This window comes from Nicotiana attenuata, chromosome 6 (assembly GCF_001879085.1).
Source record: "Nicotiana attenuata strain UT chromosome 6, NIATTr2, whole genome shotgun sequence".
Classification (NCBI taxonomy): domain Eukaryota; kingdom Viridiplantae; phylum Streptophyta; class Magnoliopsida; order Solanales; family Solanaceae; genus Nicotiana; species Nicotiana attenuata.
This window is the reverse complement of record NC_031994.1, coordinates 38856698-38872761: the sequence shown is the minus strand read 5'-3', so window position 1 is coordinate 38872761 and position 16064 is coordinate 38856698. Positions and strand designations below refer to the sequence as shown.

The window sequence follows — 16064 nt, the reverse complement described above, 5'->3', positions numbered from 1 at the left end:
CATGTTAGATGATGGGCGTGTGTGCGTGCACCGAAGTGTTCGTGATTAGAGGTGGCTTTTAGGCTATTATGGGATTGTTTTGCTATCATACCTTGTCATATCCATATTTTCTTAACTTGTATGATTATTTGAGTTCTGATTCATGTTAGAAATTATTTTTAGGCTACGTGCTACTTGTTTGGAACTTGATAGGGCTATTCTTGCTATCTTTGAGCAATTTACCTTATTTGTACACATGTCCTCAGTCATGATGCTATATACGTGTATGATATCCCTGTCTCAGTACTTCTTATTTGATTCCTCACATGTTGTTGATGCCTCCTATATGTGAAACTATTAAGGTGATTATTGTGAGATGCGATTATCTGAGACTTGAACGGTAAACGATTGAGTTTGGGCCATAGATCCGATTTGGTGTTGATTTTGAGGTGACGCGTGCGCCTGACCCATATTGGGCTAAGTGTTATTGATTTGGGGCGATGTGTGCATCGGACCTCACTATTGATCAATGTGATTATAATTAGCGCTTGAGTAGGATCCGCCCCTCCGGAGTCTGACATACCAGCAGTGGGCGCAGGCACAATGTTGTATATACGTGCTTGATAATGGGCAGTTATGCCAGACACTCGTACAGTGCTAATGTCATGATACAAATCTCTAACCTGTTGTGATGGAGCCTATCGATGGTACTAGGCAAGCCGACTTTCAATAACTTCGATATTTCATAAAAGATAAATCAAAAGCTGTTTTCATAATAGAGTTCTCAGAAAAATAGGAGTTAAACTCAAAATACAATGCGGAATGATAGCCCTAAACATCGGGGTGTCACCAAGTCATGAGACCTCCATTATAAGAAACAGTGCTTGCAATAGTCTGTGTCTAAATGTCAATACAGAAAAGAAAAATAGCAAAGAAGGAGAACAAGGACTGCGAATGCCGGCAGCTACCTCGTAAATCTCCAATAATCGACCACGCACGAGCTTAATGTCCTCCGTGACCGGTCACACCTAGATCTGCACACAAGGTGCAGGGAGTAATTTGAGCACTTCAAACTCAGTAAGTAACAGAAACAGATAAGGAACTGAGAAGCAGTGACAAGCTATACAAGTACAGTTCATTTTAGTAATTTCAATAAAAAATAGACATGCTTTCAAATCCAACAGTTTAAGTCAAGACAGTTTTATTCAGTTTCAAGTTCAAATAGACCGGATATAAAATATTGTAGGAATTTCACAACAATGACAGATATCAACTAAGTTCGACAACAAATGAAAACTAGTACAACCTCTCAGGCAACAGTCACTTAACTCATCTCAACAGCTCAATCACTCGGCTTTCATCCCTCAGTACTCACACTCAATAGGTACCTGCGCTCACTGGGGGTGTGCAGACTTCGGAGGGGCTCCTACATCCCAAGCGCTATAATTCGCACGGACAACTCACGTGTTGCACGGACAGCGCACGTGCTATAATATCAAATCAAGATCCGCACAACTCACGTGCTATGGCATTAATATCTCACCATCAGGCCCAAGGCCTCACTCAGTCATCAACTCCCTAGTCTCTCGGGCTCTCAAAAATCATATAAATAAGGCCAAATAGAGATAATAACATGTATCAACAAGGAATAAGAAGAGATGGAGGTATGGTATGCAAGAAAAATCATGACTGAGTACAAGACAACAAATAGCAGCTAACTCGACAAGTACACGGCCCCAACGGGTCCCAACAGTGATATCATATGGCCTAAGCATGATTTCTAACATGAATTTCAGTCAAATCTCCATAAAACAGAGGAAACATGTAGATAATAGTAAGCTATTCAACATTACACTCTCACAAGACGGTCCAAGTCACAATCCCTTCAGTGCACGCCCACATGCCCGTCACCTAGCATGTGCGTCACCTCCAAAATAATCACACGACACAAAATTCGGGCTTCATACCCTCAGGACCAGATTTATAACTGTTACTTACCTCAATCCGAGTGAAACTCTACTCCAAAAAGCCCTTGCCTAATAAGTCATCCTCCGAATATCCCGAATCTAGCCACAAGCAGTACAATACAATTAATATAGGCTAAAGGGATCAATTCCACAACAAAACTACTAAATTAGACCCAAAAATCCAAAATTGGCTCAACACGGCCCCCGGGCCCATGTCTTTAAATCCGATGGAAGTCACAAAACCCGAAAGCCCATTCACTCACGAGTCTAACTATACTAAATTCATCAAAATCCAACACCATTTGGTCATCAAAATCCCCAAAATTCATTCTCCAATTCTCAAGCCCTAAACTCCTATATTTCACTTCAAAATCTCACTAATTAGGTGTAAAATCAGTGGGGAAACACCATTATTGAAGATAAATAGGCACAGGGAACTTACCTCAGTAATCACTCTGAAATCCCTCTCAAAATCCCCATAATCCGAGCTCAAAAATGATGGAAATGGTGAAAAATCTTGAAATCCCGTATTTATATGTTCTGCCCAGGCTTTTCGCACCTACGGCCTTTAATGCGCAGCTGCGGAGCCGCTTTTGCGCTATAATATCCGCATCTGCGGAAAATCACTTAAGTGCCCAGCTTTGCACCTGCGCTCCTTATCCGCTTATGTGGAAATTTTGGCTTGTGTGGTCTCTGTCTTCTCTTTATGATCGTATCAGGAAGCGTCAGCATGATGACCCCCATCTGCTTGTCCTTAAGGACACGGTTCACCACGGTGATTCTAAGGAGGTCACTATTGGAGATGATGGTGTATTGAGGATGCAGGGCAGGCTATGTGTGCCCAATATAGATGGTTTGTGTGAGTTAATTCTCCAGGACGCTCCCAGTTCACGGTACTTCATTCATCCGGGTGCTGCAAAGATGTATCAGGACATGAGGCGGCATTATTTGTGGAGGAGGATGAAGAAGGACATACTAGAGTATGTAGCTCGGTGCCTAAATTGCCAGCAGGTGAAGTATGAGCATTAACGGCCAGGTGGATTGCTTCAGAAGCTAGAAATTCCGGAGAGCAAATGGGAGCAGATCCCTATACATTTCATAGTTGGGCTTCCGCGGACCCAACGGAAGTTTGATGCAGTTTGGATAATTGTGGATAGGTTGACCAAGTCGTCACATTTCATTCTAGTGATGACTATTTATTCTTCCGAGCAGCTGGCTCGAGTTTACATCCGTGAGATTATCAGACTTCATGGCGTGCCGATATCTTTTATCTCTGACCGGGATACGCAGTTTACATCGCGGATTTGGAGGGCCGTACAGCATGAGTTGGGTACTCGGGTTGAGTTGAGCATGACATTTCACCCTCAGACGGACAAATAGTCCGAGCGTACTATTCAGATATTGGAGGATATGCTCCATGCATGTGTGATGGAGTTTGGGGGTTCTTGGGATCAATTCTTGCCACTTGCGGAGTTTGCCTACAACAACAGTTATCAGTCGAGCACTCAGATAGCCCCGTATGAGGCTTTGTATGGTAGACGGTGTTAGTGTCCAATGGGTTGGTTCGAGCCGAGCGAGGCTAGCCTACTGGGTACAGACTTGGTTCAGGATGCTTTGGAGAAGGTTAAGGTGATTCAGTATTGGCTTCGTATAGCCCAGTCTAGGTAGAAGAGTTATGCGGATCGAAAGGTTCGCGATGTTGCATTCATGATTGGGGAGCGGGTCTTAATCCGGGTTTCGCCCATGAAGGATGTTATGAGTTTCGGGAAGAAAGGCAAGATGAGCCCTAGTTATATCGGGCCTTTTAAGATTCTTGAGAGGGTTAGAGAGGCGGCTTACAGACTTGCACTACCATCTAACCTAGCTGCAGTTCATCTAGTATTCTATGTTTCTATGCTCCGAAAGTATCACGGTGACCCGTCTCATGTGTTGGATTTGAGCTCAATCCAGTTGGACAAGGATTTATCTTATGTTGAGGATCCGGTGGCTATTTTGGACAGGCAGGTTTGAAAGTTGAGGTCAAAGAACATTGCATCAGTGAAGGTTCAGTGGAGGGGTCAGCCGGTCGAGGAGGTGACTTGGGAGACTTAGAATGATATGCGCAGCCGTTATCCTCTTCTTTTCACCACTTCAGGTATCTCTCTATGCTCGTTCGAGGACGAATGATTGTTTTAAGAGGGGAGGATGTAAGGACCCAGCCGGTCGTTTTAAGAGTATTAGCCCCGATCCCCTATTTACTGCTTTCTCTATTTAATTTTATGCTTATGTGACTTGCCGAGTTAGGCGGTTCGGGTCTGGAAGAATTTCAGAATGAATTGAGACACTTAGTCTTAAGGTTCGAAGCTTAGGTTGGACTGATTGACCGTATGTTGACTTATAAGTAAACGACTCCACAATGGAGTTTTGATCGTTCTGTTAGCTCTGTTGGGTGATTTTGGACTTAGGAGCGTGTTCGGATTGTGATTTGGAGGTCTATAGTTGAATTAGGCTTGAAATGGCGAAAGTTGGATTTTTGGGAAGTTTGACCGGGAGTGGACTTTTTGATATCAGAGTCGGATTTCCACTCCGGAAGTTAAAGTAGGACGTCATGTCAAATATGACTTGTGTGCAAAATTTAAGGTCATTCGGACGTGTTTTGATAGGTTTCGGCATCGTTTGAAGAATCTGGAATTTCCTAAGTTCATTAAGCTTGAATTGGGGTGCAATTCGTGTTTTTGGCATTGCTTGATGTGATTTCAGGGTTTGACTAAGTTCGTATTCTATTTTAGGACTTGTTGATATATTTGGTTGAGGTCCCCAGGCCTCAGGTGTGATTTGGATCATGTTTGGAACATTTCGGGACTTGTTGCATTTGCAGAAAATCACTGATGTTATGTTGCTGGTTTCCTTCATCGTGTTCGCGAGAGAGGTTTGACGTTCACGAAAGGGTCTGGGTGGTAGGTGAAGAATTCTCTTCGCTTTCGCGTATGGGACCACGCGTTCGCGAAGAAGAGTGGCAGAAGGGTGGACCTCAGGCTGTAAGCCTATGCGTTCGCGAAGGCCTGGGGCAGTGTTCACTGTGTTCGTGTGGGTGAGCTCGCGTTCACGAAGAGGAATCTGGCAGCAGAGAATTTTTGTGTTTCGCGAACGTGTGGCACATTTCGCGTTCTCGAAGAAGGAAATACCTGGGTAGACTTTATAATTCAAATCGAGAGTTTTTCTCTCATTTTTATTTTTGGGACTTTGAGAGCTCGGATTGAGGCGAAAATTTTAGGAATTTTCAGAGGAAATATTTGGGTATGGTTTCTTGACTTGTTTTTATTAATATCCACTAATTTATCATTAATTTTATCATTTAATTAAGGATTTGGATTGAGAAATTTGGGAAAACGTTAAAAAGTTCATAAATCGAATTTTTTGGTTTTGATTGAGGATTTGGTATCGTATTTGAGTAATTTTGATATGGATGAACTCGTGGTTGAATGAGTGTTCATATTTTATGACTTTAACCTGATTTCGAGACGTCGGCACGGATCGACTTTTTGGGGCGAATTTCTAATTTCTTGCTAATGTCTTGATTTCATTAATTAGATTAATTTATTATAGTTATATTTATGATATGAAATTGCTTTTGGCTAGATTTGGGCCATTCGGAGTCGGAAAATCGAGGAAAAGACATTCTTATTGACCGATTGAGCTTGGTTCGAGGTATGTGGCTTGCCTAACCTTGTGTGGGGGAAATCCCTTTAGGATATGGTACTGTTGTAATAATTTATGATATGTGAATGCCGCGTACGTGAGGTGACGAGTTCGTACACATGCTAATATTGAAAATCCGGTTCTTGCTGAGTAGTTTTCTTTTAATTTCTTAACTGAGTTTCCCTAACTTGTGTAGTCATCATGTTTATCCTAATGTCGCATGCCTACTTGTTTAAAACTCTTACTTGCAATTTGTGCAACATGTTTAATTGGATTTCTTGTTTCCTTTATTTGTATTCAGTCCTTAATTGTAGGATTTTTCTTGCTGTAAATTTGTTGCTCCTTAAGTTATGAGTTATGTATTTACTTTTTGGACTACGAGGCGGTACCTTGGGAGATACTCTGTTGCATATTTACTTTTGGGATTACGAGGCGGTACCTCGGGAGATCCCTTGTTGCATATTTATTTTTGGGACTATGAGGTGGTACTTCAGGAGATCCCCTATTGCATAATTTCTTTTTGGACTACGAGGCGATACCTCGGGAGATCCCTTGTTGCATATTTACTTTTGGGACTACGAGGCGGTTCCTCGGGAGATCCCCTGTTGCGTATTTACCCCTATTTGCTGTGTAGTTTTGTTCTCTTGATTTCTCATTGTTAAATTCTCAGTCTATCATTATATGATATATTATATCTCTTGGGTTGTTTCCTTTTATTTCTAGTAAGGCCCTGACCTGACCTCGTCACTACTCTACCTAGGTTAGGCTTGGCACTTACTGGTTACCGTTGTGGTGTACTCATGCTACTCTTATGCACATCTTTTTGTGCAGATCCGGGTACATCCTACAAGCCTGAATATCAGTAGAGCGTGTGTGCTGCTGCTTGGAGAATTCTAGGTATATCTTCCGGCGTCTGCAGACCTCGGAGTCCCCCTCTATCCTTATGTTGTCTTTCTTATTTATTCTCTCAGATGTTGATATATGGAGACAGTAACTACATTCCTTAGATCTTGTGACTTGTGACTACCAGGTCTTTGGGAGTTGTCTATACTTGGAGTTATTGGTTTTACTTGTACATGCCGAGCGGCAGTTTTTCCACCTTTATCTTTATATATACCTCTTGATGTTGAGGTTTAGTCGTTAATTCTATTGTTATTTCAGTGTATTTCCGCAACTGTTAGGCTTACCTAGTCTTAGAGACTAGGATCCATCACGACATCTTACGGAGGGAGATTTGGGTCATGACATCGAATTGATAACAGTAAGCTGCTATCTCCTAAAAATAGTGCATAAATGTCTATAGTTGACTGATCGCAGGAAGTTGTTATCTTTGATCAAGATGTAAAGATGAACTTGAGTTGTTTGCTAATGGCTACAAAAATAAAATTGTTATCTTTTTCATTATTGTTTGGTCTAGCAATTTTACCTGGATATGCCATTAATCCTGAAATACTTTTATTTTCACTAACCAATCTCTCCTATTACATCCTGCTAAAGAAAAGTGTCACTAAGCTCTTTTGCACTACACTTGGTCTAGCTTAACATGACAAGCAACTAAGGTTCCGTGTTTCATAACTTTTATATATATCCTTGGTGTCACTTTTCTTAGATTTGCAGAAAATTTAAAACTAAGTTTTACTTTATTTTTTGTGGTATCAAATTAAGGTATAAATATGGTTATAAATATCACAATAGCATTAACTGAATGCAATTTACTACAGCTAAGAGGTGGTCCAAGTGCCATGTATAGAGACAAATTGGTCACTCTTTACAATGAAAATCTGCAACCAGACCAAGGAGTTCAATAAAATAAAATGAATCTAGTTTGTGCGTTATTTCAGAAGTTTCATTCCTAACACATGCTGCTAGTTCTTAGTTCCAAAAAAAGATTACAAGTGGATACATATTGATGTGAATAGTCTAATGAGTAAGTGATAGGTCTCATTATTAATTAAGATGCAAATTTGATTGAATTGGTAGCTAGAGATTGATATAGACTTTTATTTTCATTATTGACTTACAATATGGGCAGCTATTTGTTTTCTTTTTGTTTTTGAGCTACATCTAATAAGTGAAGAAGTGAAGACTAACTGTTACTTTGCTGGATATTGTTAAAGTAATCAAAGAAACTTTTACTTTTCGTTTTTGCGCTACATCTAACATGTGAAGACTAACTTTTACTTTGATGCTCAAAGCATCTTGCTGCCCTGAATATACTTTCTCATTTGCTGTCATCTGCTAGTGGCGCTATTATGGAAGTAAATAGTAAAAGAGAGTTTATTTTTGTTTGTTATAGGATTCTGGTTCTATATGCTCGATTTCAACTCTTTTGGCCAACTATGTTTAATGTTTTATACTAATGCAAAAATCATTTCAGTTTAGCTTGGTTTGCTACAGAAATCGTACCCAACCAAACAAGAAATACCGAATCGTACAGAACTATTTTGGTACGGTGTTTGGTATGCACAATTGATTTACCGAATACCGAAGTACCGAACCCTAGTTCTTAAATATCGTACCGAAATACCAAACATCCACCTCTAGTAGGAACTTGTTGGTCATCCTCTTTGTCTCCTATTATTTCTATTTCATTGCTGCAACATTCAGTTATTTGTTTAATTTCAATTCAATTATCAAAATGATCAGCCCTTCATATTAGATGTTAAAGTTCTTCTTTGTGGATTTGTTACAAGCTTCATAAAGTCATATTTTTTGTCCAAGATTCAGCTTATGTTCTTGACTCCTTGTATTTGTGCAGTTGGTTCACCATTTTGGCCTTTGTTGTCGTTTTTTTCTCCTAAGAACGTTACTTAATTCTTGTCCTTATTAATTTTTTCTCCCTATAACATGTTCTGTTGGAATTATATAATATCTCAAATAACTTATCTTGGTGCAGAATAATTTTGAAACAAAAAAGAAACTAGAATCTGTCAGCTTCTCAAAGTGCATCAACTGAGCTAGGATGCTAGAAATGAAGATTCCTTATTGAGTGATCCTGATAAATATTAGAGACTGGGATATTTTTTATATGACCAAGCCAGATATATCATTTGGTATGCAAATATTGACTCAATACATACATTATCAAAAATACTCACACGTGGAAGCTGCTTTAAGGATTGTGACATACTTGAGGAGATCACAAAGCCTGGGGATTCTAATGCCAGCAGAAGAGGCTAAGCAGCTCAAACCATACTTTGACTTTGATTGGGGTTCATGTCTGTAGACCAGAAAATCTGTTATGACTTTGATTGGGGTTCATGTCTGTAGACCAGAAAATCTGTTACAAGTTATCTTTTGATGTTTGGTGAAGCTCTAGTATCTTGTAAGTAAAAAAAGCGGGAAATTATGGCCAGATGCTTAGCAGAAGCTAAGTTCAAGAGTATGGCATCGTGTGTAGTTGAAGTTACATGTCTATTAGGTCTGTTTAAGAAGCTTGGAGTTGAATTACATCAGCATGTTGATATGTTCTGTGACAACAAAGCTGCAATCCAAATAGCAGTTAATCATATATTTCATGAAAGGACTAAACACCTATATATTAGACTATTATTTTGTGAGGAAAAACTGTGCTAAGGGATGATTACAACATATCATAAATCTACAAGGGACCAATTTGCATATCTGTTAACAAAGAGCATTGGTAAAGCACAACATGAGTTCTTGTTGAACCAGCTTAGAGTTGAAAATATATTGAGGCCATCAACTTGAGGGAAGTGTTTGAAGTGCAGCATGCTGATGTGGCAAGAGCTGTTATATCACGATTCAAGTCCATGGTATGTATTTTCCGCTTTGGATCTCGTCCCGCACATATTTATACATTTTAGGATACACCAGCTCGAGCCCCAAAAGCGCGTGTACTCTATGAACTTGTGTCATGCCTTATAAAGCTTTGCACTTTCCTTTCCTAAGGTGACATGTGCACCCCTTCTTCAGAATCTTGTCATCCTAGAAGCCTGCTAGTCCTGCTTGACCTGCCCTCATCAGCCGACGCTCCATCACGGGCATAACATTCAACCCTTATTGGGGCTTGGCGTTCTTATTGAGGTTTGTCCAAGTATTGTACCAAGGGAGATTTGATTTTGATACCATATTTAATATGACCCAAGCCCATGACACGTATTGTCCGCTTCGGGCCTAGGCTTGCAGGAATTTATCCTTTACATCACCTCAAGCGTGCATACCATGTAAGCTTATGCCATGCCTTATAAAGCTCTTCACTTTCCTCTCTCATTTCGATGTAGGATTCGCCTAAGGTGACATGTGCACCCCTTCTTCAGAAGCTTCTCTGCCTGGAAGCCTGCCAGTTCCTGCTTGACCTGCCCTAGTCAGCGCGACCTCCACCATGGGCATCACATTCACCCCTCTTGGGACCAGCGACTTCGCTGAGCTTTGCCACACCATTGAACTGAGAGAGATTCTGATACCATATTTTTCACGGCCCAAGCCCATGGCACGTACTGTCTGCTTTGGGCCTATGTTCGTACAGATTCGTCCTTTTTGGGCTACGCTACCTCGATCCCCCGAAGCGCGTATACCATGTGAACTTGTGTCATGCCTTATAAAGGTCTTAATTTTCCTCTCCCATTCTAATATGGGATTCGCCTAAGAAGACATGTGCACCCCTTCTTCAGAAGCTTACCACCTAGAAACCTGCCTGTCTAACTTGACCCGCCCTCATAACCCGCCCTCCGTCATAGGCATCATATATTAAAGAGTTTTTAGTTTGTTAGCTTAACTTAAATTAGTTGCACTTGGTTAGCTAATTGTTTTTCTTATTAGTGTTAGCTTCTTTGTATAAATAGGGGGCTTGTATACCACTTATTTCATACACCTGAAGGAATGAGAATGAGTTGGCTCTCTTCAAGTATCTTTTTTGGTTAGTCTTCTTCTCCTTTTACATTCAGTTAAACTTGACAGATAATATAAAGAATTATTCCAAGTTTTATAGAATACAACTTTTCTTGTACAATGTACCTTATATATTCATGTGAAGATCATTGGCGGAGGCATGATTTCTACTAAGTTGGTTCAGACAAGGTGAAGTAAAAAATTGAAAGAAATTGTGGCCAGTGGGAATTGGTTAAGTTTTAAACCCCCTTAACCACTAAGCTATATTTTTTATGACAAGGAGATTCAAAACATCATATATATAGAGGTAGAAAACAGATTTTGCCTTATATATACAATGTAATTTTTCGGCGAAGCGAGCTCGGGTGAATACCCTTCCGCCCCCCTAAATCTGTCCCTGGCGAGGCCAATGTAAGATACTCTGTTTATATAGGTAACAAGAGAGACTAACACGCTATGAGCGTACTTTATTACTATAATAAAACGTCTTTATATTTTATACATTATAACCATGGAAGATAAACAAACAAGCAATTAAGGTTGAGTAACTAAGATAATTAATCTTACAAAACTAATGAAATAGAAGTAATCATCCATGGAAGATAAAGAAATACACAATCAAAGCTGAATAATTAAGATAATTAAACTTACAAAACTGATAGCCCATGGAATAAAAGTAACAAAAATAATATTTTTTTGGCTCAAGGATAAAATGGTCACATAGTTTTTAAAGGATATTTCAGTAAATTATATTTGTGTTAAATAATATGAGGGTAGTTTAGTCTTTGTAGCTAAAGGTTGCTATCAATTGTTATTAGTTGTTAGAAAGTTAGTTAATTAGTTAAATATATACAACCAAATGTGGTGTATAAATATATGTACTTACCTCCAACAAACAGAGTTTCTTAGCTATCTTCGTCTCTTTCCCTCTATCTAAATGACTGTGTCTTCTTCTTCTTCCTAACATCTTCATCTTCATTGTATTTCTCTGTAAATCACAACATGGTATCAGAGCTTTTAAGCTCAGAAAATTAGCTTACATCTCGATCCTAAATACAGATTCTACTCCCTTCTTGATTGTTTCTGTTTTCTATGAAAAATTGTAATTACCAGATTCGTGAATCCTTGAGTCAACAAGAAAATAGCAATTTCGGATGAACAATTGGGCCAAACACCAGGAATTCAAATCGCTGGTGACCAAGTGAATCAAAATGATGGAAATCAAGCAACTGGGATTCACTATAATCATCCTCTCTTCCTATCCTATGTTGATGTAAGTGGTATTCAGATTATTTCATTACAATTGACTGGAATTGAGAACTATTCCATCTGGTTAAGGTCTATGCGAGTAGCCTTGCTAGGAAGAAATAAGTTGGGTATGGTTGATAGTACGTGCAAGAAAGAAAAATTCCCACAATCAATGTGGAATTACTGGGAAAGAGTCAATAAAATTGTGCTATCTTGGATTATGAATTCAGTGGCAAAAGGACATCTTGGAGGAATTATGTATGCATCAAGTGGTCAGGTGGTTTCGGGAGATCTTTCAGAAAGATTCAACAAGGTTGATTGGTCAAGAACCTATAATCTGCACAAGGAAAATAGCAACACTGTCGCAAGGCACAACTTCTGTATCAGTCTACTTCTCAAGGTTGAAGGACTTATGGGAAGAATTTGAGGCTTTAGTGCATGCACCTGGGTGTGACTGTCCAAAATCAAGAGAATTTGTGGTGTATTTGCAAAAGTTGAAGTTATACCAATTCTTGATGGGATTAAACGATTCATACTCTCAAGCTAGGAGCCTAATCTTGATGAGAAGTCCCATTCCTACAGTAAATCAAGCATATGCATTAATTATAAGTGATGAGGGACAGAAGTCTGTTGCTGCTGCCTCAGGAATTTTGGGGTCTAATCCTACAAGTCAGATGGGAAACTATGAGGTTGCTATGTACTCGAAAGCTGGAGGAAATTAGAATCAGAACCAAAGGTTTGGAAGAAACCACAATTTGTACTGTGAATTTTGAAAAATGAAGGGATATAGCAAAGAAAATTGTTATAAGATTGTCGAATATCCTGCAGATTTCAAGAACAAAAGAATAGAAAATGCTATTACAAATGCAGCATACAATGTCAATCTAATGCCAGAAGCTGATCACTCTACAGCTCAAGATCATTAGCAACTACCTATGTTCAATTATGGACAAAATACAAATGTTCAGGATCATGTCAAAACTTGAGGTAGTTCTCAAAGCTCTAATCTGAATATAGAGAACTCAGGTCTTGAGAACTATGCTCTCACAAAAACACAGTATGAACGGATTCTTCAAATGTTGAACAAAACCAGTATGCCAAATTTTACTTCAGCAGCTAATATGGCAGGTATTGATACAACTCTATTAGTTTATAATTGTCTTAGTTAGTGGATCATAGATACAGGAGCAACAAATCATATGGTATATGACAAAAACTTACTGGATGAGGGAACAGTAACTGAAACAAGCAATCCAAAGAAAGTATTATTACCAAATGGTGACATTACAATTGAAACTCATACAGAATCAACTTCTATATTATAGAATAGCACAATAACAAATGTATTTTATGTTCCTCAATTCAAGTACAACCTATTGTCAGTTTCTAAGATAACCAAAGAGTTGCAATGCTCAGCAACCTTCTTTCCTCATTTTTGTGTGTTTTAGGAGCTCTTCACTGGGAAGGTGAAGGGGATTAGTAAAGAGGATGGTGGCCTATACAATAAGGCAAGAAACTTATAGGATGCAAGTGGATTTACAAAATCAAGTACAAAGCCTCAGGTGATATTGAAAGGTTCAAAGCTAGATTAGTAGCCAAAAGCTATAGCAAAAATGAGGGAATTGATTAGCAAGAAACATTTTTACCAGTGGTGAAAATGGTCATAGAAAGAACTATTCTTGCTTTGGCAGCTACAAGGAAGTGGCATATACATCAAATGGATGTATATAATGCCTTCCTTCAAAGTGATTTATTTGATGAAATTTATATGGAATTACCACAGGAATTTAAAAGTCAGGGGGGAGAATACTATGTATAGACTTGTTAAATCCCTGTATGGGCTCAAACAAGCCCCTAGATGATGGAATGCAAAACTGTGTGAAGCATTGCTAAGGTTCAACTTCAAACAAAGTCAGTATGATCATTCCCTATTCATCAGAAAAACAACTGAAGCTACTACTATAATTCTAGTATATGTAGATGATATGTTAATCACAGGTGACAGTCTGCAATTGATTGAGGAAACAAAAATCCTACTGCACAATGCATTCAAAATGAAAGATCTGGGGGAGCTAAAATACTTCTTAGTAATTCAGTTTGCCAGATCCAATTAAGGAATAACTATGCATCAGAGAGAATATGCTTTGGAACTAATTTCAGAAGTTTGCTTAGCTGCATCCAAACCAGCAATAACTCCGATTGATGTTAACATCAAATTAACCTCTAAGCAGAATGATGACTGCATTGGTAAGGCAGAATGTTCAGAAGAAGAAGACAGATTGGCTGATCAAACTTCCTATCAAAGACTAATAGGAAAACTACTATATTTAACTGTAACCAGGCCAGACATAGCATTTGGAGTTCAAACTCTTAGCCAATTCCTTCAACATCCCAAAAGATCACACATGGAAGCTGCTTTAAGAATAGTGAAATTTGTTAAAAGTCAGCTAGGGCAAGGGATTTTGCTATCAAGCACTCAGAACAATACAATCACTGCTTTTTATGATGCAGATTGGGCTACATGCCCTTTGACTAGAAAATTAGTTACAGGGTTCCTAGTTAAGTTGGTAACTCCTTAGTCTCTTGGAAGTATAAGAAACAAACTACTGTATCTCGAAGCTCTGCAGAAGCTGAATACAAAAGCTTAGCAACAACAGTAGTTGAACTCATTTGGCTGTATGGTTTACTAACAGAAGTTGATACGCAGATCCAGTTACCTATCAATATCTACAGTGACAGCAAAGCAACTATACAAATAGTGGCAAACCCAATCTACCATGAAAGAACCAAGCACATTGAAATTGATTGTCACTTTGTGAGGGAAAGAATTCAACAAGGACTTATCACCAAATATGTTGCAACAACATACAACCAGCTGATATTCTTACAAAGGGACTAACCAAAGTGCAGCATGAATATTTAAAATCCAAACTAGGTGTGATCAACATTTTTCCACCACTTAATTTGAGAGGGGGTGTTAAATAATATGAGGGTAGTTTAGTCTTTATAGCTAAAGGTTGTTATTAACAATTAATGATTGTTAGAGAGTTAGTTAATTAGTTAAATATATACAACCAAATGTGGTGTATAAATTGTTTACCTTGAAAATGGTATTAACAATTATATTTGATTTTATGGTTCTAAAAATATGTGATTTATTTCAATACTAGTTGTTTGGCAATAGATGCTAAGTATAAGTAAAGAGAACAAGATATGCAAACCAATGCCATCGCATGACTGGGCCTCGAGCTGGCTAGAACAGGGTGCCTCAAGGTCTAGTTAAGGCGGTTAGCAATGAACAATTGATGAAGAAACAATGATATCGAAGACCTCGAGATAGACTTTTGCGGATAATAATGGGAAATAAATGAAGAACAATGAATGAATAATAAATGAACAATCAATAAATCTGTAAAGTGATTGTTGAACACGTTTAGGCAAGAAAAGTAGAGAATGTTCTATTTTATTCAATATTCATGTTTTTCTTACAAAATGACAAGGGTCCCCTTTTTATAGGAGGGGGAGGGGGGAACCCCAGCACAGTACATGTCTAATAATGACAAGGAAATGCTATTGGTACAGCTGTATAATGGCTTAGTACAGATTTGTGATATTTCTCGTAGACTCTGTCACTTCTAGTCACGTGCCCTCGCGAATTTCCCGCCTTTCCATGACGATCGTCGATTTTCATGCTGCCTCGAGGTATGTTGTGATGAGTCTTAGATAAACCTTCTCAAGGCGAGTGCTTCGGGGATGATCCTTAGACTGTGCTTCGATCCCATCAAGGCCGGGCTTGAAACGCCATAGAAGCCTTAAAATCGGCCTTCCCTGATTTTGACCGTATACAGATAGTCCCCGCGTTTCTTGGAATGAAATAACAAGGAACAATTTGAATTCTTCAACTCTTCAATGCCTCAATCATTGCGTCCGTTATGTCATGCGAGTGATTGATGTGATAAAGAGGTATGTTCAAAAGTCACGTTCGCATGGCTCTTGAAAAGCCTCGAATTGATTACAACGGTTGGCCGTCCTTTAGTTTTCCCCAACGTGCACTATTGGCCCCTATAAATACTCTAATCCTTCACTCCCTACTCTTCCTCATATCTCCAAACTTTCAACAACTCTTTTTACTTCCTTCTTGTGTTCATCTCCCATCCACTTTTTCTCTTTTCCTCTGAGATCTTTCAGCAAAAATGGCGAAGACCTCAAGAACCATTCCCCAAGATGATAAAGCTTCTTCATCTTCACGCTCGTCTAAAGGCAAGGCCATAGTACCTCCTCGTCTTGAGGAGTGCATCCCCGGACCCTATGAAACATCCTCTGATTTCACGGTTGACAAGC

The 16064-nt window shown here is 39.0% G+C and overlaps 1 protein-coding gene across 1 annotated transcript; it reads left to right on the top strand.

Annotated features, from left to right (window-relative positions):
- LOC109227784 (uncharacterized mitochondrial protein AtMg00240-like) lies at positions 13847–14302 on the top strand. Its single transcript, XM_019392981.1, has one exon. The coding sequence runs from the start codon at positions 13847–13849 to the stop codon at positions 14300–14302; it is 456 nt and encodes a 151-aa protein (XP_019248526.1).

Excerpts from the sequence above, each read along its gene's own strand:
- LOC109227784 (XM_019392981.1), top strand. The coding sequence starts at position 13,847 with ATGCATCAGAGAGAATATGCTTTGGAACTAATTTCAGAAGTTTGCTTA.